The 26,550-nt window shown below is 40.5% G+C and overlaps 1 protein-coding gene across 12 annotated transcripts in view; it reads left to right on the forward strand.

Annotated features, from left to right (window-relative positions):
* The window catches only part of VPS13B (vacuolar protein sorting 13 homolog B), a 917,098-nt gene that overhangs the window by 882,799 nt on the left and 7,749 nt on the right, over positions 1-26,550 (forward strand). For 11 of the 12 annotated variants that reach the window (XM_039522049.1, XM_039522043.1, XM_039522052.1 and 8 more), the window contains 7 exons: positions 4,749-4,867; positions 5,623-6,446; positions 10,646-10,822; positions 11,703-11,873; positions 18,756-18,932; positions 21,939-22,041; positions 22,712-22,961. In XM_039522049.1, the coding sequence (XP_039377983.1) occupies positions 4,749-4,867; positions 5,623-6,446; positions 10,646-10,822; positions 11,703-11,873; positions 18,756-18,932; positions 21,939-22,041; positions 22,712-22,961 (1,821 nt within the window). Of the gene's footprint in view, positions 1-1,042; positions 1,189-4,748; positions 4,868-5,622; positions 6,447-10,645; positions 10,823-11,702; positions 11,874-18,755; positions 18,933-21,938; positions 22,042-22,711; positions 22,962-26,550 lie in introns of those variants that run through there. The other variant, XM_039522053.1, reaches the window with a different exon arrangement.

Genomic DNA, 26,550 nt, shown 5'->3' on the forward strand with positions numbered 1-26,550 from the left:
GGTCACTGATCATTTCCTTTCTTTATGGCCAATCAAGTACAAAGTACAAACAGGCACTGTCTATTCCTCCAGAAAGAAAGTGCTTTACTAATTTACTAAAAGAATTAGTCACATCTAGCATCCATTATCAGAGCCAGCTGAGACTGGAATTAAAAGGACACTTGATTGAGACGTATAGAATACTGAAAGTATAGTGAAAACTCACCAGACACATCTGTTTCTTCTATTCCATAATGCAAGAATAAGAGGACCTTGGTTGAAAGGGAAAGGCTGTACATTAAAGTTGCTAAATGGCAATACTTTTTTATGTAGTATACAGTAAACCTGTGAATTCATTGCCTCAGAAAATCTTTAAAACAAATAATTTAGCAAGGTATTTTAATGCATTTGACAATTGTATGATCATAAATAACATTTGTAAGCTAAGATAATGGTAGAAGAAATTAATATTCATGCTTCCAGGCATAAACTGATCATATCTGGGGCTTGAAAAGAAGCCCATCCCTCACAGTCAGTGAGCTAGGGGCATTCTAGGGTTATGCACTTTCCTCAGACATAACAAGAATTGGTTACTGCTAGAGGCACAATACTGGAGTAGATAGACCAACAGTATGATCTGATTTGGCACAATAACTACAGTATAAATAACTACAGTAACTGTGGGACCTAAACTTACTCCAGGGGCAACTAATAATGATGAAAATACCATGACAGTGATTTAAATGTATACATAGTACCTTTCATCCAGGAGAATCCAGAAGTGCTCTATAAATGTTACAAACTATGGGCTAGATTGTGGACTTTAAAGCCAGAGGGTGCTTAAGAGGCAGTACAGGGGCAGAGAGAATGTCAGTAGGGGCAAAGGAGGAGAAGCCACTTCTATAAGAGAATGCAGTCTTCTCCCCCTCCCCCCTCCAGTTTAGGTCCATCAGCTGGTGTGGCGAGACGAGCACCACCCTTTTCAAGTTGTAGGGAATCATGGACTTGTGCACAAGGGACTGATAAAGAGTCTTTATTATTCTCTTCCTGCGCTTTTTCACAGCCATGAAGAATGGCCAGAATCTGTCCTTACATGTGGGAATAATTTCACCCAAAACAGAGATGCAATCGCAACGGAAATGTGGCCAAAAAAAGTGTACAACACTACACAAGAGTTTAGGACAGGAGGCTAAGAATACTGTATCCAGCTGAAAGGATGGGGGAATTTTAGGTTAGTAGAATGTACAGTGATTCCTGAATTAAAATTAGACTGTGATACACGGCTAACACTCCTATTCTAGCAAAACGTGCCATAGGATTTTATGTCTATAAATGGTCAAGACTTCAGTTTTACATCCCATTTAAAAAAACACCACCTCTAGCATAGATACTCTGTTCAGATACCACTGTGTTGCATTCAGATAAATGGATAGCAGAACCATGATACAGTGGTTGGGCATTGGTTCAGAACTCAGAATGAAGAGCACCACCTATAGAATCACCAACACAGCGTTACTCCCTTCAGCACTTACTTTCACTTTAGAGCTCTCTCATCCAACAGCTGACCATAGCTCATGTGGTGAGTTGAGATCACAGCGTGAGGCTGTATGGCTGCAAATAATGTCCATTCATTATAGCTCTGCTATTGTTCAATTTTTTGTTCCATAAAAAACAAATTTTGTACTTGTAATGTGGAAAACATAAAACAAATTACAGCTATAATAACATCAAACTATTATCATTCTTATCTTGAATCCAACAATCACACATAAAATTGGATTCCTTATGAACTACTGGATTTTATTTAATGTTCTCACAGTTGGTTTGTCAACAATCAAGTCATCTCTTCATCAGAACTGGATACTGAGTTTCCTGTGTTTGTTTCTTAGTTTTGTCTAGTGTGGCAAACCCATGACAAATAGCTACCAAGGGAAGGGTAGTAATTAGTCCCAGAGGGGTTAAAAGGCCTCTCCCTATCCATTGAGGGGAGATAGCCATGGAGAAATTAGGTTCAGCTGGAACAGGGGTTACCAGGGAACTAATTAGGATCAGCTGGCCCCAATTGCTGGAGACCTTTTTAAACCCTCCCTGGCAGGAAAGCGGGGGGGGAGGGAGAGAAGCAGCCAGTGAGTAGGTGCAGCAAGAGTCTGAACTCTTCCAGCAAGGAAGACTGCACTCTGTCCCCAGAAGGAGAGGAAAAACAGCAAGGGACTGACTGAGAAAAGGATCAGCCAGACCCTGCGTGGCCGGGAAGGTCTTTGCTTTGCCCAAGCCTGTGTCTCCAAGGCAAAAAGGGACTGAGCCAGCCGAGGAGAAGCAGGTACTTTGCCACACTAGCCAATTCTCTGTATTTGTAGTTCTTTCCTTTGTACCTTACCTAGAGTTTTGAACAACAGAAGAATCTCTTCTGTGTTCCCATCAGTAAATGTCCTTGTTTATGCAGAGCAGCTTTCTGCATTTGGCTTACCCTACAGATCTCAAGTCTGGAAGCTTGTTTCTCCATGTGTTATATACCTCTCTTATTTCAAGCTACCAACACGATTTTTCCTTGGTCTCTTAGAAATAATTCTTTTAATATGGCATTGTGGAATTCCATGTTTATTGTCTTTCAATAGGTAGCCATTATTTTTAAATTAGGCTTTCAATTTGAAACAGGTGTAAATGATAGGCTGTGGAATTAAAATTTAGTAAACAATTCTGTTGGTGATGTACAAGACAGTATAGAATGCAGCTTGCTGTCTCTTCTGCAGGCCTAACCAAGTTTGTTGTGTTTTTTTCCAAACCTGAAAAACATACTCTTTATTTCTGGAACAACATGAAAATCTGTGAAGGTTTCATGAAATCAAGTACAAAACACATGCTGTATATGAGTCACTTCATGAGCACATTTACTTCTCAAGCACACATTGCAAATCTGCAAGCAAAACACAGCAATACAATCATCAAATCCTCAGGCTACTGACTAGTTAGGCCTTCTGTACTTTTGTAGCTGTCCTTAGATCGGGGTGGGCAACCTCTGGCACGCGGATCACCAGGGCGAGCACCTGGCAGGCCGGGCCAGTTTTTTTACCTGCCGCGTCCACAGGTTCAGCCGACCGTGGCTCCTACTGGCCGCGGTTCACCATCCTAGGCCAATGGAGGCGGCGGGAAGCGGCGCGGGCGAGGGATGTGCTGGCCGTGGCTTTCCACCGCCCTTATTGGCCTGGGACGGCGAACTGCGGTGAGTGGGAGCTGCGGTTGGCCGAACCTGCCGACGCAGCAGGTAAACAAACTGGCCTGGCCCGCCAGGGTGCTTACCCTGGCGAGCCACGTGCCAGAGGTTGCCAACTCCTGCCTTAGATACTGAGATGCTTTTACCACTTCTTTGTTGCTTAGGACATTTAAGTGAATGAAAGGCAGACAGTGAAATGGTTTTTAAGGGGGCAAGCTGCAAGTTTATTGACTTAACACCACCGCCGCCCATCACATACCAGGCGTTTAACTGGGTCTGGTGCAGGGTTACATGGCTGCCATCATAAAACTAATAACTCAAGATAGACCTCATTACCTTTACTCCCTAGGACCCAGCTCATTCTGAATCCTTTAGCCTTCCCTTGCTGGGAGGAGTTGAGAGGACCAAAGGGAACCTCGGTATTTGAAGACTTCAGGCCCCCATACAGGCACAACATCCACCAGCTAAAATCCTAGGTCTCATTTATCTATAGAAGGAGCTGGCCCTTTTAGCCTTTGTCCACACTGGACACCAGCTGCAAGTTTTGGCAACTGCACGTTCCTATATTTTCTTTTAAAATTATGTTTCTAAATCCTAGTATTGGTTACCCCAACTTCGCCTCCACATTGCTGCAAGGAAGGCAAACAAAAATGCTGTTGAGGGCAGGGAATGTATTCCAGCACTCTTACCTACTATAACGTTTTAACTGACCCAATTTGAATATGCTAACAACAAGCTCAGTTGATGCTGACCTGGCTGGTTACACGTGTGCATCTTTGAAAAGTTGACAGCATTTCGAAATTATCTGTCTTTTGTGAGTTTACTTCCACGTTTCCCACCATTTTGATACAGCTGACATGGCTCTCTCTCATACCCACAGATTTGGGTAGAAAGCAGGATCTTCAATTTTAAATGCTAGAAAACTGGACAGAATTTGGGATTCAATTCAAATATAACATGCATGTTTGTAAAAGCATACTTACACTGGACTGGCTTGTTTTCGAATAAATTGGCTACACCTCCAGTGAGGCACAGCATAGTTTCTCTCATTGCATCAAAGGAGTTCTTATTTGCAAAGAGTCTTGTTGATGCAGCTTAGTTCTGATTTTGGGGGGGGTGTTCTGAAGAGCTCCAGGGAGATTCTTTGCTCGGTGATCTGAAATCCAAGAGTTTGAAAGTCATTTTTTATATATATTTTTTTTTAGCATTTAATCTGTTTTTCCCTCCCACATCCAGGTTAGACTCTAGGAAGCTCCACCCTTTTAAAATGTATTTATCAGTTCTTGGAAGTAAAGGATGAGGAGCTAATTTTCTCTCTCATTTATTATATTCTTCTCTATTAACCTTACAGATGGAATATTTAAGAATCTGGATTTAATCTTATTTTTTTCTTTTGAAAGCAAACTGTTTCTGCCTCTCAACAGAAAGTATGATTTGAGATGAAAAATTGCAACTCGAAAGTGGTAATAGCATTGAATCAACTTGTACTAGAGTAAAATCAGCCATTTCAGTAGAATTTTATATATGTCTAATTAGTTTTTTTAATGTTCTTTTCTAGATTGTGTTCCTAACTGGTTTTGGCTATGTTTATGTGGACATTGCTCATCGCTGTGGTACAATAATAATAACTTTGGCACCAGAAGGAAGACCAGGACCTATCCAGATCAACCTGAACAGGTATGTAAAGCACATGGAAGATCATAAAAAATGTTGGTAAATTTAAAAACTTATCCAGGGAAGTCATTAAGCCCTGTAAGTGTGAAGTGACTTATGAAATCTGGCATAACTGTTTGTTTTGTCTAATCCCACTGCATACTCAGTGGCATAAGTTTAGAGCACATATTATGTTTTGTATATCACAGTAAAACATGACAATCTAACATCTGAGGTCATGTCACTCTAGGATAAACACTCAATGTCTGGTATAATAAACAGTACTGAGCTGTTCATTTTAAAGAATTAAAAATAGTTTCCGTTGTAATTTTGAGTGTATTCACAAGTTTAAAGTTTATGTGGCCAGTTCCTGCGGTCCTTACTCGTGCAAAATTCCCACTGAAATTGGTGGGAGTTTTCTTCAGTAACGGCTGCAGGAATGGCCCTATACACAGTAGTTAACTATGCACTCCATCATCTTTATAACACTCTTCCTTAGAAGACTCTCTCCCACTGTTAGAGCATTGCTAAAACTTGGCTCTCAAATCCATTCAACTCTAATTATAACATCACCTATTTATAACACTCAGAATTCTCGGCTTCCAGAGATGTTACAACAAGAGAGGAATGTGTGTTTGCAGAGTTTTTATTTGAGCTATAATTAAGGATTAATCCCTGAGAAATTGATCACCCAGCAGCACTAGCTTTTTTGGGAAAACAAGATGCCAGGTCAAATCAAGTAAAATTACAAACTCATGTTTTCCTTTCCTCCTATCTAGACCTCAGGAGCAGACCGTTATATTTAAAATGTTCATCAGCCAGGCAAGCCTTGCAGTGTTTGATGAAATAACAAACCATAAAATGTCATCTGAACTTCTGCGGCTTACAGCGGACAACATTTTCCTTAACATGGCACCAGTAGCCAGCTACTTGAGATCCCTGTCTCATGAATTCCAGGGAGAGACCTCCGAAGGTCTTCTTCAGTTTTATAGTCTCCAAATATATTGTGGAGACTTGCAATTGGACAACCAGCTGTATAATAAATCCAGTTTCCATTTTGCAGTCCTGCTGTGCCAGGGAGAGAAAAATGAAACCATGCAGTGGTCCAAAGTGAACAACCTCATTTTATCCAACAAAGATTTGGACGAATATAAGGAAAACTGTTTCATAAAACTCTGCATCACTTTATCAGAGGAACAGAATTTCTTGTTTTGCGTTAATGACCTCAACTTCGAACTGAAACCAGCGAGGCTGTATGTGGAAGACACATTTGTTTATTACATTAAGACCTTATTTGATACATATCTTCCAGACAGCAAAGTGATTGGTCATTGCATGAAAACCTCAACTATTACCCAGATACTGCCTGAACAAGTGAGACAGCATGCTAAAGCTTTAGTCGACCCAGTGAAGTTAAGGAAGTTAGCAATACAACCAGTTAACCTCTTGGTCAGTATCCATGCTTCACTAAAGCTGTATATAGCTTCAGATCACACTCCTCTCTCCTTCTCTGTGTTTGAAAGAGGACCCATCTACACCACAGCCAGACAGCTCATCCATGCCTTGGCCATGCATTACGCTGCGGGGGCACTGTTCAGAGCAGGTCAGTGTCTTTTCCTTACGCTTAGAATTGTAACATTTTCATTATGTACCAGTATCCAGTAATTCTCTCACAAGCTACTTACTACAGTCAGATCTGTTGTTTTGTGCTTTAGATGGTCTTGCAAAATGACTATAATAATCTAAGAAATATTTGATATTCTGCAATATGATGGGGGTCAAATAAAATGGTGGGGCAGAAATTGATGTACGTTTAAAGCTGTGGTGAATGTTAGTTGGCCACCTGAAGACTTTTCCAAAGCCCTGTAAAAACTATTGTAATGTATTCTATCCATTTTGGCTTTTGTTGTCTCATATTATAAATACAATCAGAATCAAAACACGAATTCCTAACAGGAACTCACAAAAAGGAATTTATTTAATCAAATTATTCAATAAGTTGCAATGCATTCAGAGCAAATTATACCACTGTATGTTGTTTTCTTGTTAAACCTTTTGGCTGCACTTTATGATTAGGAATCTGTCCTTCTTCATAGAGCCTTCATGCTAAACTGGCACACAGATGTTTATTGTCCTTTGATCCATGAAGTATGTAGTTTGCTGTACTGACTTTTTCCCATACAGAATCAATAGTGAGCAATTAGCCTCTTAGATTAATGGATGCATTCTTAAAATTCTGTCTCTCATAAATTCATAATAAAGTGTCTGTCTCTTCTACACCTTAATAGGCCTGGGAATTTGTAAATGATCACACACAGTTAATGTAGAACTTATTGCAACATCATATTTATTTTCCTAAGTCTCTAGAGTCAGATTTTCCAAAATCTTATTTTTTCCGCTTTTGCTACATGCACAAAGTGTGTACACAATTATGTACCACATTTTCATGCACAATTACCATGATTGTGCATGTGTATCAGGTATTTATAGATGAATATAGCCAATGAGATGTCTAACTGGCCTTTCCCATGTGCAAATATCTGATTTGCGGAGCTGATCATGCCATAATGGTGCACTTGCATGTAAACATTTTTTTAAAATCAGGCCCCTAAAGGAGAGATTTAACTTCCTGCTAAATTAAGAGCCAAATTACAGCCCAACTAATGCAGTGGCACAAGATGCCCATTACCTCCATGCACCAGCTATCCATATTACAGGTAGCAGTGTAGTAGGGGAAGCTTATGGACTGGAATGGTCACTTTTGGGATTTGGAGTTAGCCATCCCACATCCTCCAAATAATTAACCGGAAATGACAACTTTGGTGGCTTGGGCTGTGTTTGAAGGGAATGCTGGTTAAAAATGTTGTTTAACACTGTCACATTACATTAGCAAAAGTCATATGGAAATTTTGAATTTTATTAGCCAAAATGTATCCCAATAGGTTGCCTATTAAGAGAACACAGTGGATCTTTGCTAAGACATTGTAGTAATAGTTATTTCGTGTTAGTAGATATAAATACTAAGTGCCTTCTGATGAGTAGTAGAATAAGGCTTATGAAACATTGTGCAATTCTAATATAGAATTTGTGAATTTGGTGGATTCTGCTCAGTTCCTCATTTCTCCCCATATACACACACTTCCTCCCACACTTATCTCCTTCATTAAAAGGGCTTGAGTCATGGTGATCTGATCTCTAAGCAAGATGCTGGATAAAGATCCATTGAGAGCCCATCAGGTTCACTCCAGTGTATGGGCCAGAAAGGGTCGCTCATGATGCAAAATACCTCCATTTCTCTCTCCCTCTCTCTCACTCCGAGGTGAGCTTGCTGCCTTCCCAGCCTTGCCAGAACCAACAGCTCATTATTCAAAGCCAAACTGTAGTGCACAGTCACTGGAATGCCAGGTTGTCCTAGAACTTTGTATTTAAACAGTTTCAGCCCTGCCTATCCGTAATAGTTGAAAAAGCTGATTGGCAGTGTGTGAGCAGAGTTGAGGCAAGCTCAGTACCCCACACCTCAGACTGGCAGGGTCTGTCAGTTTTGTGGAGAGGCTACATGTTCTACCCTCTGTGGGATGGACCATCTTAGGTCATTCACAAGCAATCTGTGGTCAGTGATCAGATCAGCACCAATCATTTCTCAGGGATCGGCATCCATTCTTCCTCACCTGGAGAACCATTGTTTTGATGATGGTGGGTCTTTGAGGGAGAAGCAGCTCCTGGAAGGACTCCATTTCCTAAAACATTCAAAAAATTCTGAAATGCACAAATATGGTAGATGTAAATGATCAGTGCAACATTATTGATCAGAAAGGATCCTGAGCAGATGGCGCCAGGGGCGGCTCTAGAAAATAGGCTGCCCCAGGCAGCGCGGTGTGCTGCGCCGCCCTTCCTCGGTCCCGCGGCGGGTCCCCTCTTCCCGCGGCTCCGGTTGAGCTCCCGCGGCAGGTCCACCGGAGCCCCGGGACGAGCGGACCTGCCGCGGGCATGACTGCGGGAGGTCCAGCCGAGCCGCGGGAGGAGCGCCCCCTCCGCAGTCATGCCTGCGGCAGGTCCGGTCGTCCGCGGCTCCGGTGGACCTCCCGCAGGCATGACTGCGGCAGGTCCACCGGCCCAGCCTGCCGCCCCCTAGATTTGGCCGCCCTAGGCACCAGCTTGGTTTGCTGGTGCCTAGAGCCGCCCCTGGATGGCGCATACATTCCATCTGTACACCACTGCCAGCTTCATCCTGTTTTCCATCACTTTATACAGTGGCAAATACTTTTTTATGGAAATATTACACTGAAGCGAGATAGCAAGCCCATGCTGGAGCACAGAGTTCCCCTGAGCTCTCAATAAGAGAGGGCTGCCAATGAGACACCTCTGTAGGGCAGCAACTGCAGTACTTTTGCCAGCATCCGAAGGTTTTCATTCCAGGTCGTCTCCTGGAGTTGCCAGTTGACTGTACTTGGGTTGGTTTTTTTTGTTTTTTGTTTTGGTTTTTCTACCCATCCCAGCCTCTCCCTCATTTCCACTATGATCCCTGCTTTTTATCTGGAGTGTACTGTACCTCTCAACTGACAAAGCTGAAATGGGGGACAGATTCTGCAAGAATAATAGATTTTCCAGGAACTTAAAATGATAGCACGAGATTCATTTCTTTCACATGAGTAACATTTTCTCTCTGCTCAGTTTCATGATTCAGCTTTACTTAGGAATGGCTGTGAGGGGTAACGAAGAAAGAATCTGGAGAACAGTAACCCACAATGATGGGGTGGGAATAAGGAGAGCAAAGCAGTTTCATGGCCCTCAGTAGGAAGACAAGAGGCAGTTCAGTCCCTCTTTTACTCTTCTGTCTCTATTATGTATCATGTAACTCTGGCAGCCCTAACTGAAATCTGTGATTGTGAGACTGGCAGAGCAGGCAGTTTCCAATGAGTCTATATTGTTGTTTCTGAAATAGTCTTGATGGGTTGCTGGAAACAACAGTTATGGCAGCACCATCTCTTTAATAACCTCCTGCCAATCCACCAGCCTGAAAAAGAAGAGACCTACAAACCAGATTTACAGTAAGACTCACAACAGAGCACTATACAGTGGCCATCAGACTGGCCTCTGGCAACCCTGTATTTATATAGGAAACCAGATCCAGATACCTCTCCTGGGATATTCATAAGGAATACTCCCTTATGAGTAATCTAATCAGCATGTATATGTCATTGCTGTTTACACAACTGTACTGAGAAAAAGACATTTGTCTGGCTAGAACTAGGCTCAAGAAGAAAGTGATCAGCTCAGAAGGGTTGGGTTGGATGAAAAATAACTTCTCATGCACTTGTCAAAAATCTGCATCCCCTTTTCCAACACCCCATCAAGCAATTGACCTCCATGCTCCCATAAGTCTGTACATTGAATCGCTGTAAACTGGCTGTCATGATTCTCTCACATAAGGATGAGAAATCACTATGTTGCCTGCAAAACAAGCTAAGCCTCCAGTACTGTTGCTCCTAGTTGTTTCAATCTAGCCTCCATCTCTCCACGCACACATTTAGCAGAAATACGGGAGGCTCGTGGAAGGAAGTCATTCCAAAGCTATTTGTGAGTTTGCCAAAGGGATTTCTTTGATTTACAAAGTATGAAAGATTGCCATTTCTGAATTCATAGTGGATGAGTTATTTCCCGTGTTTTGCTCAGAGGAAGTTCATAATGTGGTGAATTCTAGTGTAAAAAAAAAAGGGGGGGGGGAATTAAGGAATAACTTTTTCACAAGTGCTGCTTCCACAATTTTAGTGAATGTAACATTTGTCTTGTTTCTCCACACAGGCTGGGTTGTCGGATCTTTAGAAATTCTCGGAAGCCCAGCTAGCTTGGTGCGAAGTATAGGGAATGGCATAGCTGACTTCTTTAGGCTCCCATATGAGGGGCTGACCAGAGGCCCAGGAGCATTTGTCAGTGGAGTTTCCAGAGGAACAACATCATTTGTTAAACACATTTCCAAAGGTAGATCTTTCACTTCATTGCTCCTATTTCTGCCGTGTTGTCATGCATTGTTAAAGAATGTGTTAAAGTTTAAAATGAAATTGCCTGCAGCTTTGTTTGCCTTGTTAGATTGCAAAGAAATTCAGGGAGGATAACAAAGCTCATATATAATGTCTTATGTATTAAACAGATCACTTCTTGACTACAGTATGCTAGAATGTTTCAGAAACTTCAGAATTTTAAACCTCCCATTGGGGAAACCAAGATTGGCTTGGCCATTATTCCGTGTGATAACTACAGAAATATTAAAGGTGTTCAGTACTTCTGCTAAACATAAGAAATTCTACACTACGTTGCCTCATCATATTTATTATTTCTAAAAAAAATGTAGATGCAGTTGTCATAACGTTTGTAAGTACATTTTGACGTGAAGGCAGATCTGAATTTAAAACACAGCCAGCTTTTCTTTTACAAGGATACATAAACAGTGCCATCTTGTGGCATAACAAGGTCAGCAACAGAAAACAAAGTATTAGCTGTTTGCTAGCAATTCAGATTCATACAAGAGAAGCTCTTATAGGATCATTTTATGAATCTTGGTTTACCTTTCCATCCATCCCCGTTATGCTCATGTCAGACTTGTAATAGTTTGGGAACCAGGGAAGGATATGTGGATGAGCTGTGATTGTCACTAGTAAGGCAGGCCTGGTGAAGGGCAATGTAAACGGTATGATGTGCACTGATGAAGCACATTGATGTTGCTTAACAAATAATAATAAATGTATGTTACACATGGGCAACTTATTCAGTTGAATTGCTGTTCTGTTGGTAAGCATATTTCAGTGAGACTTAGACTAAAACAGTCTGATCCAGATTCAAACATATAACTACGTGTTTTTAGGTACACTGACATCAATTACCAATCTTGCAACAAGTCTTGCTCGGAATATGGATCGTCTGTCACTGGATGAGGAGCATTATAACAGACAAGAAGAATGGAGAAGGCAGCTTCCAGAGAATTTGGGAGAAGGACTGAGACAGGGGCTTTCCCGCTTAGGCATCAGCCTTTTAGGTAACGTATTGTTACCAATTTACTATAGTTGTACTGGATATTTATGAACTACTTATCAGTCTTTTGTACAGTTGCATGCAGGTTAGAGACACAAAGGCCAAAACTTTCTTAAATGGCCACAGAGTTACTTATACGAGATATTGTTTCTGTTTATCCAGAATTAGGGTGAGTTTAAATACTGGTTTTCCTGATAATAATAATTGCAGATATAGAATAACTTCATATTCTCATGCTGTTCTTGTGAAACACTTCTATTGGTACATGATGTATAGCTCAAAATGAAAGAATAATCCTGTATTGGGCATGCTGGCTTGTAGGCAAATCAGCACAAAGACGTCATCATTCTGATATTTACTTTCCAGTGAGTAATAGGAAAACTTTCTAAAACTGATTGTGTTTTCTACTGCACAATAGATATCAGAGATGCTTGTTTTTGTTTGAAAACCACTTGAACGTAGTGCAAATGTCAAGTAAACTTTGATGAAGAATTCTACTTTTGCAAAGAAAGCCAGATTGGCCTGACTCGGTATAATTATATTAGTCAAGCAGCCAAATGGTTTGGTCAGAGGTGAAGATCACTATGGATATTTCAAAATATTACATAAAAGTTTGAAAACTAAACCACTCTGGAAAATCTCTGAAAGGAAGTTTTCTAGTTAAAGCATTCAGGAACTGGATTTTGTAGGGTACTTCTATTTGTCACACTAGCAAAGGAATGCCAAATTGTATTCTTTGGCAAGGTGCCTTAGTGCATATGAAGGAGTATGAATCCCTTAGAGATCAAAGTGACTGAAAAACAGTCCAGAGCAAAAGGTTAGAAGAGACGAGCTTGACAGGATTTGTCCTCGTTCCTAATCGTCAGGACTATACACAACTCCTAAATTTACAACCGCAACCCTGAAAGCCCCAAAGAGGAAGTGGTAAAATGTTACAAGTTCAGGTTAAGTTACTGAAAATTATTTTAAGCAAAAACAGTAGATGATATGAAGCCCTGTCATTTGATAATGCCTGTAACCTGGCAAGCTAGTGTCCTGAGAGAAAATGTGCATGAAGCAGCAATTTCATATATTAGTAGCCACTACCCAATAGTAAACTGGTACAGATATTGCAAATCATGGGCAGTTTAGAGAAAGTTTTTTTTTATTGGGCTGGGGACAGTCAAGTTGAGTAGCTGCATAAGAACATAACATAAGATTTCAATTTGCGTCAGTCCAGCATTGGATGCTGGTGAGAAATAGTTTAGTGATCTTAGCTCAGTCACAAATAAGACCACGGGCCAATGTGATGGCCACCCTTTTGGCCAACACAGAGGTGATTGAACTGGGGAACTGCAGAGCTAAAAGCAAGAGCTGCTACAACTTGAGCTAAAGAGCCAACACTCTGTCCTTGGGGGCTGTAACAACTAATATCCTCTGTGGATTGGCTCATACAGGCAACCTGTAAAACACACATACCAGTGGATTACACCACACTTGTCACATACATCCAGGCACAGTGCACTAAGTAGCCTAATATCTTTTTGAAAGGCTACAGTGGTTATGTGGATACTTCTGGGTTTATGAAAATAGCAGGAATTAGAATACTGGAGCCTCCTTGATTACCCAAGAACTCAAACATTATGTTGGAAATATGAGGTTATTAATTTTGCACTTAAACAGTACTCCTCTAAATACCAAATAATGTCTTGCTTTTAATTGCTGCTGTTCCTCAAAATACGGAAGAAGAGCAGCAGTTTACATGTTGGCTTAGACTGCAGTTGCAGCGCTGTTTTATTTTAAAATTTCAACAGTCCCAGGAATAAGGAACTTGTACTCTCTGTCTCCATGGTTCTGTTTACAAATTCTTCACTGCTAAAGTAATACCTACTATTCTTAGCAACAGAAATAATTAACCTCCCAAATAAATACCTGTGGTTACTCTAGGGGAATTGACAAATATGGAGCTCGTCAGTATCAGTGAGGAATCAGCGGACATCACAATTGTATCAGACACAAATCTTGATTTTTTTTTTCTTAATAACATCAAAAAGACTGATTCTCTTATTAAGTATACAAACACTAGGCATCTAAGATATGTACATAATACACATAAATTCCAGCTGTTACAGATACATCATAATGACATTTCTCCCCTGACCATTCAGTTTTAGGGATTTTAGAAATCCATCCAAAACAGATTTGGTTGGAGTAAAGTGCTGCAGCGCTGGTTTGCTTTACCAGCACATTTATAGAACGCTTAAAAAAATACCTCCAGTGTCTTTCTTGTACAGTGAAGTGAAATGAAGTGGTGCTGCTGTGTTCTTTTCTCTCGCAAGCAGGAAGCATTCAGAATGAATCTAAAGATAGGGATTTCTAGGTCCTTCGTAGAAATAATTTCAATGATTGCATAGATTAATAGAAATGAAAAAAAAACATGGAAAAGACCTATAGGATCAGATGATCAAAGCAGCATAAAGTGTGTTCCAGTCACCCCAAATATGCAGACAGTTTGGGTAATTGCATATGCAAATGGCCAGTTTTAGTCATGTGTGTGCACAATTATCTGGTTTACATATGTATCTGTGGTAATTTTACAGAAAAAAGAGTGCACATTTGCACACCTAACTTGCTTGACAATCTAGCCCATTATGGCCCCAATTCAGCAAAGCACTTAAGCACGTGCTTAAGTGCTTTACTGAATCAGGGCCAAAGTCATGTACTCTGTCTCCTTCTCAGTGCAAGTTGTTCCCCACAGTGCATTCTTAAGTGCTTCGTTCTGTCTAGTTTTAAATGACTCAAGCACTGTCAGGGTGTTGTTTGATTTGATTGTTATCTCTGGCTCGCTATTTTCTTATTTTCTAGTTACAAGGAGACTGCTGGGTGTTTTCTGTCATATTTTTGATATCAAAAGAGTCTAGGTATTTTTTCTGTTATAGATCTCAATATAAAAGTATATAAAATATAAAAGTGTAGATTGTGGTATTTAGATGATAAACTCCTTAGTGCAGGGGGCCATGTCATCTTTTGCATTTTGTATAGAATTAATCACACTATCATGCCTTAAATAAAAACTAATAATTATGTGAGAGAGAATATTGATGCTATGGGATCAGTTTCAAAAATGTTGGCTCTGGTGAAAGACACCGCATTGAATCAGCTCCTTTTTATGAAATGGAACATTTTTGAGTAATTGAACAGCTGTCTAACCCTAGCGAAACAGACGTTTCAGAAAAACTGAAGCAGGACTGTACACTCCACTCACACTATACTTCATGCTAGCGAGCAATCTTGTTTAGTAGTATTAGTAGAATGTAGCATGAACAAACTAATAATTTTGTAGTTAGTTAGACAATGTAAAGCCTGGCTTTTGGAAGCTGTGATTTCCATTACAGACAACCCAGATTTGAAGAAGAGCTCTGTGTAAGCTCAAAAGCTCGTCTCTTTCACAAAAAGAAGTTTATCCAATAAACGATATTACCTCACCCACCTTGTCTCTCTAAACTTTATTATTCACCATAATAGCAGTAGTATTACAGTTGCATCCATTGGGATCAGGGCTCCATTATGCTTGGCTTTGTACATACAAGAAAGTAAGAGACAGTCCCTATCCTGAAGATCTTGCAGTCTAAAATCCTAATCCAGCAAATATTTATGCACATGCTTAACTGTATTCACAAGTGGGCCCGTTCATTTCAGTAAAAAAGCACATGTTTGCAGCAAGGCAACCACTTTCTGACCATATTTTCAGAAACTAGAACACTTGTGTCACACAACTGACAAAAGTACGTTTATGTCTCTACTGCCAGCTTTTAACTGAATAGCGACACATGCATTGTTTTCATAGTGAAGGATTTTTTCCTGTAACATATTGATCTAAATGAATGTATCTTGAATGAAATACAGAACAAGTGGCATTAACATTCACTGTGAGCAAAAGAACAGCTTACATAGATTCTATGCCGTTTGACTTTTCTCTTCACTCCAAACACTGTTCATCACTCTGAGCATTTGTTCCACTGGAGTGTTCTTTTTGTTCCTGGCAAGGAACTTCGACTTGCCCTGAACACACATTTTGTAGTTATAAAAATACCACTTTTTTTTTCAGTCAGCAGGGATACAGTATAAAAGCAGAGTAATCAGGTTGATGGTTGGCAGATGTCATAGCGGTTGTGCAATTTTTTTGGTGTGGTAAAGAAGGGAAATGGGGTTTGCTTTTATTGTATTGGGAGGACAGGAGAGTGGCCTGGCAATGAAGGGCCTGTGAAAGAGAACAGGAGGCAGTTGGAATGAACAGACAATAAATGGGGGGCAGGGATGTCCAAGGTACAAACTACAGAGGTTGTAGTTCTGATGACCTCATCATTGTCCAGGAACTGTAAAGGTGACCCTAACTGAGCCTCTGCTTCCCCCATGCTCCTGCTGGTAAAAAATTTGTGCTCCTGGGCTGGTTCCACCCTGGGACCTGCTGCTTCTGCCAACCACATATGAGTGGGGAGGGATAGAGCCACATAGGGCCAGCTGCCCTCAAAGGATAGTCATTTCTAGGTACTAGGAGATTTGGAGAGACCTAGACAGGCTTCATGTGTGCATCTCTATCCGAGTTGCTGATTCTGGCTTCTGCTTGGGGCAAGTCTCTGCTCCTGGGTTTGCTCTGCCCTGGGAACTTCTTCCTCTCCTGAGACCACATGATTGAGGGAGGATGGGAGCTGCATGGGTCCAGCTACCCCATGGAAGTGGGAGTACCCCCAAAAGGAAGTCTCCCCTACATTTCTCTGGGGAAGCTTGATGAGACCCAATCACAGGTACCAAAAGTCAGTTAGATGTGAGTACTGTTGTTTATTATATGGATTGTGGTAGTATTGTCTTGGGCACAATATAAATAATAATTTTATGTATCATAGTCACAGCAGTTTCCATTCTGCTGTCTTGTCCTCTGGGCCTGAATTCATCAGAGAAGTGTGTGCAGCACACCACAAGTTCTTTGGAGTAAGCTCTTATTCATTATTACCTTATAACATTGCTCAAGTGTATTACAGTAAGTAATTTACTAGTGCAAGGATTTAGGTGGATTACATTTAATAAGGCAGTAACTTCTGTTCTGAGAGTGCAGTTGCAGTGCATGACCTCTGTAGGTTGGGTGAAAGAGGTCATGAAGTCACATAATACTGGAACTTAGTACTACACAAAGAATTATTTTGTTTCTTCAGATGTGTTAACAGTTGTACAAGGGCAAAGAATGGATGAACAGCTCCTGTTTATGCAATGGGGTGTTGGTGTATTTTGAAGTCAACAAGCATGAGCAGCTGTTAACGATTAATGAAATGGAACTGAATTGAAAAGTACATCTCTTCCACAGCATATAGTTAAGGAAGCTTCATAGCCTGGCATTATAATACAAAGAGTTAAAAATGTGACTGAAATGAAAGAGATGATGAGTGTTCACAACAGTGGGCAGGTCTCTTACAAACAAGGAGGCAGCAATACAAACACATTTTTCTGGGAAATGATGTACACATAAAAGGTGGAAGAAGTGTGTGTAACTGGAGGAAGGTTTACAGTGCTTTCATATTACATGCATTTTGGGGATACAATGTTTTAGAGAACAAGAATAGGGGGAAATTTGAACATTCTTTTTCCCCAATCTCATTTGTTATTTGGAAAATACACCAGTTCTCATCATTCAAAATCAGCAGCTCCTTCATTAATCCAGTGGCCATTTCTTAAGATCATTTTAAAACCAGTTAGGGGCTAGCTAGCATATGTCAGTCTGGTAAACATATTGAGTCAGATGCACCCCTGATGTAACTCCATTGAAATCAGTGGAATTATTCCTGGGTGCATTTGCCCCCATGTGCACACTTAGTGCCAGATACAAAGTGAGATCTTCAGAGTTTTCCATGCTCTAGGAGAAATGCCTGGCTATAAAGGTAACACTTCCAGTCAATTTCTTAGTCTTTAAGTGGCTGCTTTATCTTGATATTTGCAGCAGGAACTGCAAACTGAGAGCTATCTGAGGGGTCTGCAAACTTGCACCCGGTGAATTGCTTTGCAGCGAGCAAAGGACTTTAGATCAGGCAGCCCATTCTCTAATTGATGTTATCTAACTAGCACCCTGTCACTTTGTCCAATCATTGTACTCTTAGTGATTTCCAAATAGCTTATCTATCAAAATTACAATAACTAGAGACATGTCTGTGGTAAGTGGCTTGAGTAAACTCAAGATCAAAGAAATGTACCACCTCACATACCTGTTTACATTTAGGAAGATTTAAGTTGGAGTCCTCTGTTGATACTAAAAGCTGGAGAGGTCATTGTGTCACTTGTAAAAGTTTGAACCATGCACATTAAAGTAAAATATGGTCGTTTTAACAAAAGAGTAACAAAAAGTCCAAAAGTCTAATTCTACTAATCTTAGTAGTATATCAAAAGTTGCATTAGCTTATGAACATTTCTGGCAGTGGAAGAGAATATAAAAATGATCTATTGAATGCAAGCAGTTTTTATTCTCGTGAAGTCAATCTTAGGCTTACATGAAAATCTCAGTTCCATAACTGCTAAAAGTCTTTCAAAACTAGTGGATATTTATTCCACTCCCAACATTTCCAGAAGCCACATATAGAGTGAACTACATTATATCAAGTCAGCAAAGGCATTTAATAAAAAGTAGTTGAAAGACAAGAACATATTATGAAGTTAAGTGATTTGAAGGTTTAAAGAGTGAGACATGTGAGTGGGAAACGAAGCGAAGATACTGTTTAGATAACTGGTAAATGTATGCTAAATAGCTGTAGCAGAGGGCGGAGTGCAATGTTCAATCCAAACAAAGCTCTCTCCCAATGTTCAGATTTGATCTTGTTCTGGGATTTTAATCTTCATTAATTATTGGCAACTCTTGTTTTTTCAGGAGCAATTGCTGGTATTGTAGATCAGCCAATGCAGAATTTTCAGAAAATATCTGAGGCCCAAGCTTCGGCAGGGCACAAGGCCAAAGGTGTAATCTCTGGTGTAGGAAAAGGAATTATGGGAGTGTTTACTAAGCCAATTGGAGGAGCAGCTGAACTTGTCTCCCAGACCGGCTATGGTGAGTTTCAATGATTTTGAGATCTCAGTATTAACTTTAAAGAATATTCTTAAGATTTGGTCATGAAATACAGCTTGCCCTGTCTGTTTATATGAATCAGTAGCTATTTTCCTTGCAAAAAGATTTAAAATACTACAGTTAAATTGCTATAAATGTTGTCTTTCTCCCTTAAAAGTCATCCTGTCATGCTCTCTTGCATTGAGATCACAGTCTTGTGTAGCACCAGAAACATAGAATGTACTATGAAGTAATTTTTGGAAGCCAGGGGAATTAGTTACAGAAACATATGTGCTGCAAGAGAGTTTTCAACAGTAAATGTAATGCAGCAATAATATATTGAATTAGAGAATTATTTTGTGGATGCTTGATCTGTTACAGAAAAGAAAGAGTTGTGTTTTCTTTAAATAAAGAATCTGAGAGGGAAAAAAAGAATTATGTAGTGGGAATATCTCATTTAAATTGTAATGCTTCCAGGCAGGGAATTGAATTCTGGTTTTGGATATACTGGTAACCCCAACTTTATAATAGAGGGATGGGCATGCCAAGTAGATTAAGCACTAGCAGTAGTTATGGCAAATCCTTTCAGATCTACGTAAATGCATGTTGAGCCAGTAAAATATGTGAAAGAGTACCATGAAATGATCTAAACTTGCTAATAGCATTTGCTTCTGGTGTCATGAATCCTCAGCTCCAAAACTAAAGGGTTAAAAAAAGGGAACAAGATACGTATTGAGGACAAATCAGTCATTAAGTTAACGTCAGCCAATTTTTAAATGATTTTTTTGACTTTTGGAGTGGCGCTTTTAATCTGAGCGCATTCTCCTCTTTTTCTTGATATACTGATTCATTAAGCCAGCAGTTCTCAAACTGTGGGTTGAGACCCCAAAGTTTGTCGCAAGCCCTTTTTAATGAGGTCACCAGGGCTGGCGTTTGATTTGCTGGGTCTGGGACGGAAGCCCAAGTCCTGAGCCTCACCACCCAGAGCCCAAGCCCAAACCGAAGTCCCACCACTCAGGCCCAAAGCCTAAAGACTTGAGCCCTAGGTGGTGGGGCTCAGGTTACAGGCGTCCTTCCCTGGAGCTTCAGTCTCCCCCCCCAGGGGTGGTGGGATTCAGGCTTTGGCTTTGCCGCCATGCCCCCTTTCCCCCTCTTTCCCCCACATACCCCAGCCAGGGCAGTGGGGCTCAGGCTAAGGTCCCCCCTCTTGGGGTCGTGTAGTAATTTTTGCTTTCAGAAGAGGGTCACGGCACAATGAAGTCTGAGAACCCCTGCATTAAGCCAAAGTTATTCGTGAGTGGAATATGAGGAGTTGCCTTAGAGTCAAAATTTTGAAAAATTATCCCCACACTTCTCTTTACACACAGAACACCTCCCTGACCTAATCTGGAGATAATAAATAATTAAATGACAAGCAAACATGCTTGGTAATCTTTTTTATATCCGGTTGGTAAAAAGGCTTGTGTACAGCTCAGTCTCTTCTTCAATGGTTTTACAATATTGTGAGCCTGATTTTATCTCTCTTACACTAGTTTGGCTCTGGAGTAATTCCTCTGAAATCTGCATTCCACAAGTGTAAAACTGATGTCAGTGAAATCAGAATCTGGCCCTAAGTTGTGGGAATAATGTTCTTTTTGTTAACTGTAGAATCATTGTTTCTAGGTTACTTTAAGCCCAGAGTACAATCATTATCAAACTACAAGAAATCCATAACCGCAGAGGGACAGTTTTCACTGCAGATATTGTATACAACACATCATGTTTTCCATGAACATATGACAGAAAGAGTTAGCCAGGGAAAGACATAAAAACTATATCAATAATAAATGGCAGTGCGTGAGAGAGAAACACACAACAGTTAGAATAACTCTCAGCCACAACTGGATTGGAAGTTGGGTCTGTGCCTCTTGGGAGGGACCCTGGGGTGGGGGACCACACAGAAATAAACACATGTTCTCTCTCCATCTGTAAATGACATTTTCACTTGCATAATGCTGAGAACTTGGGTAAGCCAATTGTTACAAGTGGGAAGCTTCTTTTAAGTATTAGCATCAACATGTGTGTTAAAAATTAAAGTATTTTTCAAATACTGATGTTTTGTTTAAATTATTATCCATTTTATGTTTAAATTATTGTCCATTTTATAAAAAGGAGTATAAGTTACTGACACCCCTATGTAAAAATGCCTATTGCTTCATTGGAGTGCTTAATTTAACAAAATCATTTTCCTCTGTTTACTTATGAAGGGCTCGGCACTATACTTTGTTACACTGCTCCTCAACTCTTAACCTAGTTTCTGTCACTCTTGTTAAAGAATTTATTATATCAATGAAGTTTTTACAAACAAGTAATTCTTGGTCTAATGACCATACCTCATTTATAAAAATTTACAAGCCACCAGAAAGTACACATGCTGTATCATCTTCTACTCTGGAGAGTCTACTTGGAGACCTGTTTAACTGCTTCTTGTAGTCTTCATTCTGTGCTGGCACTAAGAAGAACTTATAATAAAGCAGATGCCCCAGGAGATCTCATAAATGTATATAGATCCATGTTTAACAGCTGGATTAAGCAAGTTAACATTTAAATGCTGTACCTAGGCAAACTTTTCTTCTAATTTTTACCAATCGTGGCACATATGTGGAAGTATTTTAATTCTAAACAAGAAAGTTAACGGTGGTCTTGGCTTTTTATACATAAATTGTAAATGATGTGTCTTAGCCCATTTTGGAATGATGGCTCTCAAGGGCATTATGTTTCTCTGAATTGCTAGTGTGTGACTGACTTTTAGTACGCTTGTTTTTGTTGTTGTTGTTTCTTGCTAAGGGTTAAATGCGCAGCTATTGCATTGTAATGGTCAATGAATTATCTTTATTACAGCTTCCAAAAATGTGCCATCAGTTTGTATCTGCACTGTTTTATGAACCGCTCTAAACAGATGACATCACGGCAACATGTAACTGTTTTCCAGAAAACAACTAGTAAAAATCTTAAATTCTCTTACCACAGGTATTTTGCATGGAGCTGGACTTTCTCAGCTTCCCAAACAGCGCTATCATCCAAGGGATCAAAATGTTGAGCAGGCTCCAAACAGCCACGTCAAATATGTCTGGTAAAATTATTTAGACACTTGCTCATTTTTACATCCACATTGTTTATTAATAGGTTCTGGCTCTTGGTCAACTTAACAGGCTTCTTCCCTAGGAAAGGCTGAGTTATAGCAGTTTATTTAGGAATGTTAAACACAAAGGTACTGAGTAGAAACCCAATCTGCAAATGATGGACTGCTGATCTTCTTCCAGCTTTAGAACTGCAGAGCTAATCTTTATTTAATGACATTCAGTAAGTTTTTACTTATTTATCATTGCACTGAGCCCAAGAAAAATACTGCACATCTCCAGAAATAGCTGTCACTGAAGATAGGTTTACTTTCTGCACTGGATTTGGATCCAGCTTCTCAGGGTGATTTCTCTATTGGGATAGAAATTGGTTGACCTAGGTGAACGTAATTATGAATAGCCATGAAGTTATTACGTCAGTTTTGCAGCAAATCATTAAGGAGTTATGATAAACTTTACAGAATAAATATAAAACCTTGGTATTTAAATCTTACACGAGTATTGCAGGAAATGTGGTATTAGTTATTTTAACAAAAACAAACTGCCGCTTATCTTGTATTTTTAGGTGGCAGGCAGCTACAATCTTAAGTGAAAACCTGGAAGAACAAAAGTGAGTTACTACTTTACACATCCAATTTCTAATACTGACTTATTTTTAAACAGGAAAATGCTTCAGTCTCTAGGAAGGCCAGAGGTCCATATGGCACTGGACGTGGTTATTGTGAGTGGATCAGGCCAGGAGCATGAAGGATGCTTGCTGCTTACGTCAGAGGTGCTATTTGTGGTCAGTGTCAGTGAGGACACACAGCAGCAGGCATTCCCTGTGACTGAAATTGAGTGTGTAGAAGACCATCAACAAAAAAATCTGCTGAAGGTGCAGCTCAAACAACAAAGAGTGCCTTGTGATTTGGAGGTAAAGACATTTAGTAGTATCGTCATTTAAAGATAAAGTTGCATTGGTGAGTTTGTCAAGAGTATCAGTAGGGATCAGTTGGTGGCATGCGCATCTCTAGGTCAGGAGGTCAGAGATTAAGGTCCCACACCAGCCACTGGTATTTTTAATCTTTTTAGTAGTAAAGGTGCTATCATTCCCTTCTGCCTTCTTCAGTCATTATCCAGATTAAATTTCAGTATCCACCACAGCGCTTTTCTGGAATAAACTGGGTAACTTAGCCAACATTAGCTCTCTGAATAAGAGGCTCTAATGTCTGAAGCTGTGTATGTGTATTTATTGCTCAGAACTTTAGAGCTGCTCCATTTGCCTGCAAATTTACACTGAAAAAAATTAAACCAAATTCTATTAGATGCTTAACCTAGCAGTTCAGCAATTAAATACACATTGTTAGGGCATGGTTCATCTCTTAATCTTAACCCTAACAAGCCACTTTCACTTAAGAATATTTGAGCAGCATGGTTTTATTAGGTTGCTTTTATCCTCTTGTACTCAATTTTGCAACTCCCTTCTCTTTTTCCTGCAAATCATCACTTAAACTGAGCAAGTTCTGCCTGACCATCAAGTCTCATCATCCAATTCTTGAATGAGAGGCATTGTCAGAATCAAACATGGATATCAGTATTGTTATTTATATTGCACCAACAAGTAATTCATAGACCCATATAAAGACAAGCTCCCTGCCCCAAAGAGCTCACAATCCCAACAGAGAGTATATACACAAAGGGAGGGGAAACTGAATACACTGAAAAAGCAGACAATAGTGAAGTTAAGCACCATGGGTGACAACCTGACCCAAATGAAGTCAATGGGAGTTTGGGGAGTGATTCCGGTTGGGCTGGGATTTCATTCTTGTTAGTTCCATGGTTTCTGTAAGATGCTTTTTTTACTTGATGAAGTGACAGTGGACTTGTTGAAAGTCTTGGGTAAGAGAGGCATAAAATGGATGAGCAGAGTGATTAAAGCTGTATGGCAGGCAAGAGAATCCCCAGAGATTGGTGCAAGTCTATCTTGGTCCCAATACTTAAGAAGGGCAGCATCCATGACTGTGGAAACTATCAAGGGATAAAGTTACTGTTGCATGGAGTGAAAATACTGGAACACATCTTGGACGCTAGGATTAGACGAATGGTGGAATAACTCCTCAAACAAGAACAGTTTTGCTTTAAGAAAGGATGAGGAGCCACTGATGCCATGTTTGTAATTCAGCAAACAACAGAGAAGCAGCTAGAGTACCAATAGAATAGCTTCTTGGCTTTTATAGACACAAAAAAGGTGTACGATAATGTGGACAGAAGGATGCTTACAACCGTGCTGACGAAATATGGAGTGTCTGAGGCTATAAAAACTATAGTGAATGCACTATATAGAGTGTACTATATACTCCACCTGAAACAGAGCTCTGAACATATTTTGGAACAAGCCCCTCTGAACAGGGCCGGCTCCAGCTTTTTTGCTGCCCCAAGCAGCAAAAAAAACCAAATGGTTGAGCTCCGGCCAAAGTGCCACCGAAGAAGAAGAGACAGAGTGAGACTTTAAGGTCAAGATCACCATGACCATCTAGACTTAGTCGTCTCCTGCACCATCTCACCCACCAATCTCACCCACCCCACTCCTGTCTGTATCAAAATCAAGCAAATCATCATTTAAATTAATCAATGGTTCAAAGCAATTCCAAGTGCAGAGCAAGGTTCCAAGAAGACCTGCAGAGGAAGCAGGAGCAGAGACGGCTGAAAACCGCTTATCTGCCTGGATGAAAAAATTCCTTCCCCCCCCCAATATGGGATGAAAAGACCTGTGGGAGCATGTGGGCAAGACTCACCACCAGCCAGACACGAAAGAATTCTCTCTCTGGACTAAGATCCACCCCACCCCATCTAACATCCCATCACAGGCCATTGGGCATATTTTCGCAAGTACATTCAAATTCATTAAAATAATAATTTAAATTATTCCATTAAATTATACTCCAAAAATTTATTTATTAGCCTTGAATTTGAGCCAGATATGTCTTTGCCCCCACTGCTCCCCTTGGGAGCTATTCCTTCACTCCTCTCCTGGTTAGAAACCTTCCTCTAATTCAAGTCTAAACTTCCTGATAGCTGATAGCCATTTTATTGTTCTTGTGTCTTGTCCACATTGGAACTTAAATAATTCCTCTCCCCCTCTCCCTCCTATCTATTAATATGTATAGAGATATAGATATAATCCCCCCCTCAGCCCCCTCTTCCTTCCTAAGCAAGCCCAGTGCTCCTTCTCCTTCCATAATTTTCCATTTTCTTTTTCATTTCCTCATTCCTCCTTCCTTTCCCCTGTTCTGTCCCTGTTCATCCTTTCCTTCTTGGGAGAAAAGAGAAGAACAACACAATATTCCTACATGAGGCTCAGCAGTGCCTTGTATAATGGTACTAACACCTCCCCTATCTCCTTATAACTCCTGGCCTGCCTGAAATACCTGCCCAAAAAGCTTTTTTTTAGCCATTTCACAGCCATATTACATTCACGGTCATCCTGTGATCAGCCAATGCCTGAGGTCTCCTCCCTCCTCTACTCCTACTCCTGATGCCTCCCCGTCTTATACAATTATAGTTCTTAATTGTTAATTATATGACCATGCACTTACTTTTTTTACTTTTCTCTCATCAAATCTATTATATTTTATTTTATGTCATTAGGAGATCTTCCTGTCTTTCTCTTCTCTTGCAATATCTTGCAGCTTTGTGTCATCCACAAACTTTATTTTTATTACATTCTTTTTTTTTTGCCAAGGTCAGTAATAAAAAGATTAAATAATATTGGTGCCAAAACCGATCCCTGAGGAACTCCACTAGTAACCTCGAGTGAAGGACCCACCGCCGAAGTGCTGCCGAAAACCCGGACGTGCCGCCCCAATACCGGATGGAATGCCGCTCCTTTCTATTAGCTGCCCCAGGCACCTGCTTCCTTCACTGGTGCCTGGAGCTGGCCCTGCCTCTGAAATGAAAGTGGGATTGCATCAGGAATTGGCCCTCAGTCTGCTGCTGTTTAGTACTGATTGACTACACCTGCTGGAAGAAGATCCCAATGGGAAAAGGTGAGAAGCTGCTATATGCAGATGACATAGCAATAAGAACAACAAGGAGTCTGGTGGCATTTTAAAGACTAACAGATTTATTTGGGCCTAAGCTTTCGTGGGTAAACCCCCCCACTTCTTCAGGTTGTTTTTGTGGCTAGCGAATAACACAGCTACCACTCTGATACTTGGTACCATAGCAATAAGGACATCCTCAAAAGAAGACCTAAAGGAAACCGTGAAATCAGTGGTATGATCAGCTGAGCAGGCATGAGATGAAAATCACTATGACTGACAGGGCCGGCTCCAGGCACCAGCTTATCAAGCAGGTGCTTGGGGCGGCAACTCCGGAGTGGGGCGTCACTTTCAGGTATTCGGCGGAGGGTCCCTCACTCCCGCTTGGAGCGAAGGACCTACCGCTGAATTGCCACAAATCGCAATCGCGGCTTGCTTTTATTTTTATTTATTTTTTGGCTGCTTGGAGCGGCAAAACCCCTG

This window comes from Mauremys reevesii, linkage group 2 (assembly GCF_016161935.1).
Source record: "Mauremys reevesii isolate NIE-2019 linkage group 2, ASM1616193v1, whole genome shotgun sequence".
Classification (NCBI taxonomy): domain Eukaryota; kingdom Metazoa; phylum Chordata; order Testudines; family Geoemydidae; genus Mauremys; species Mauremys reevesii.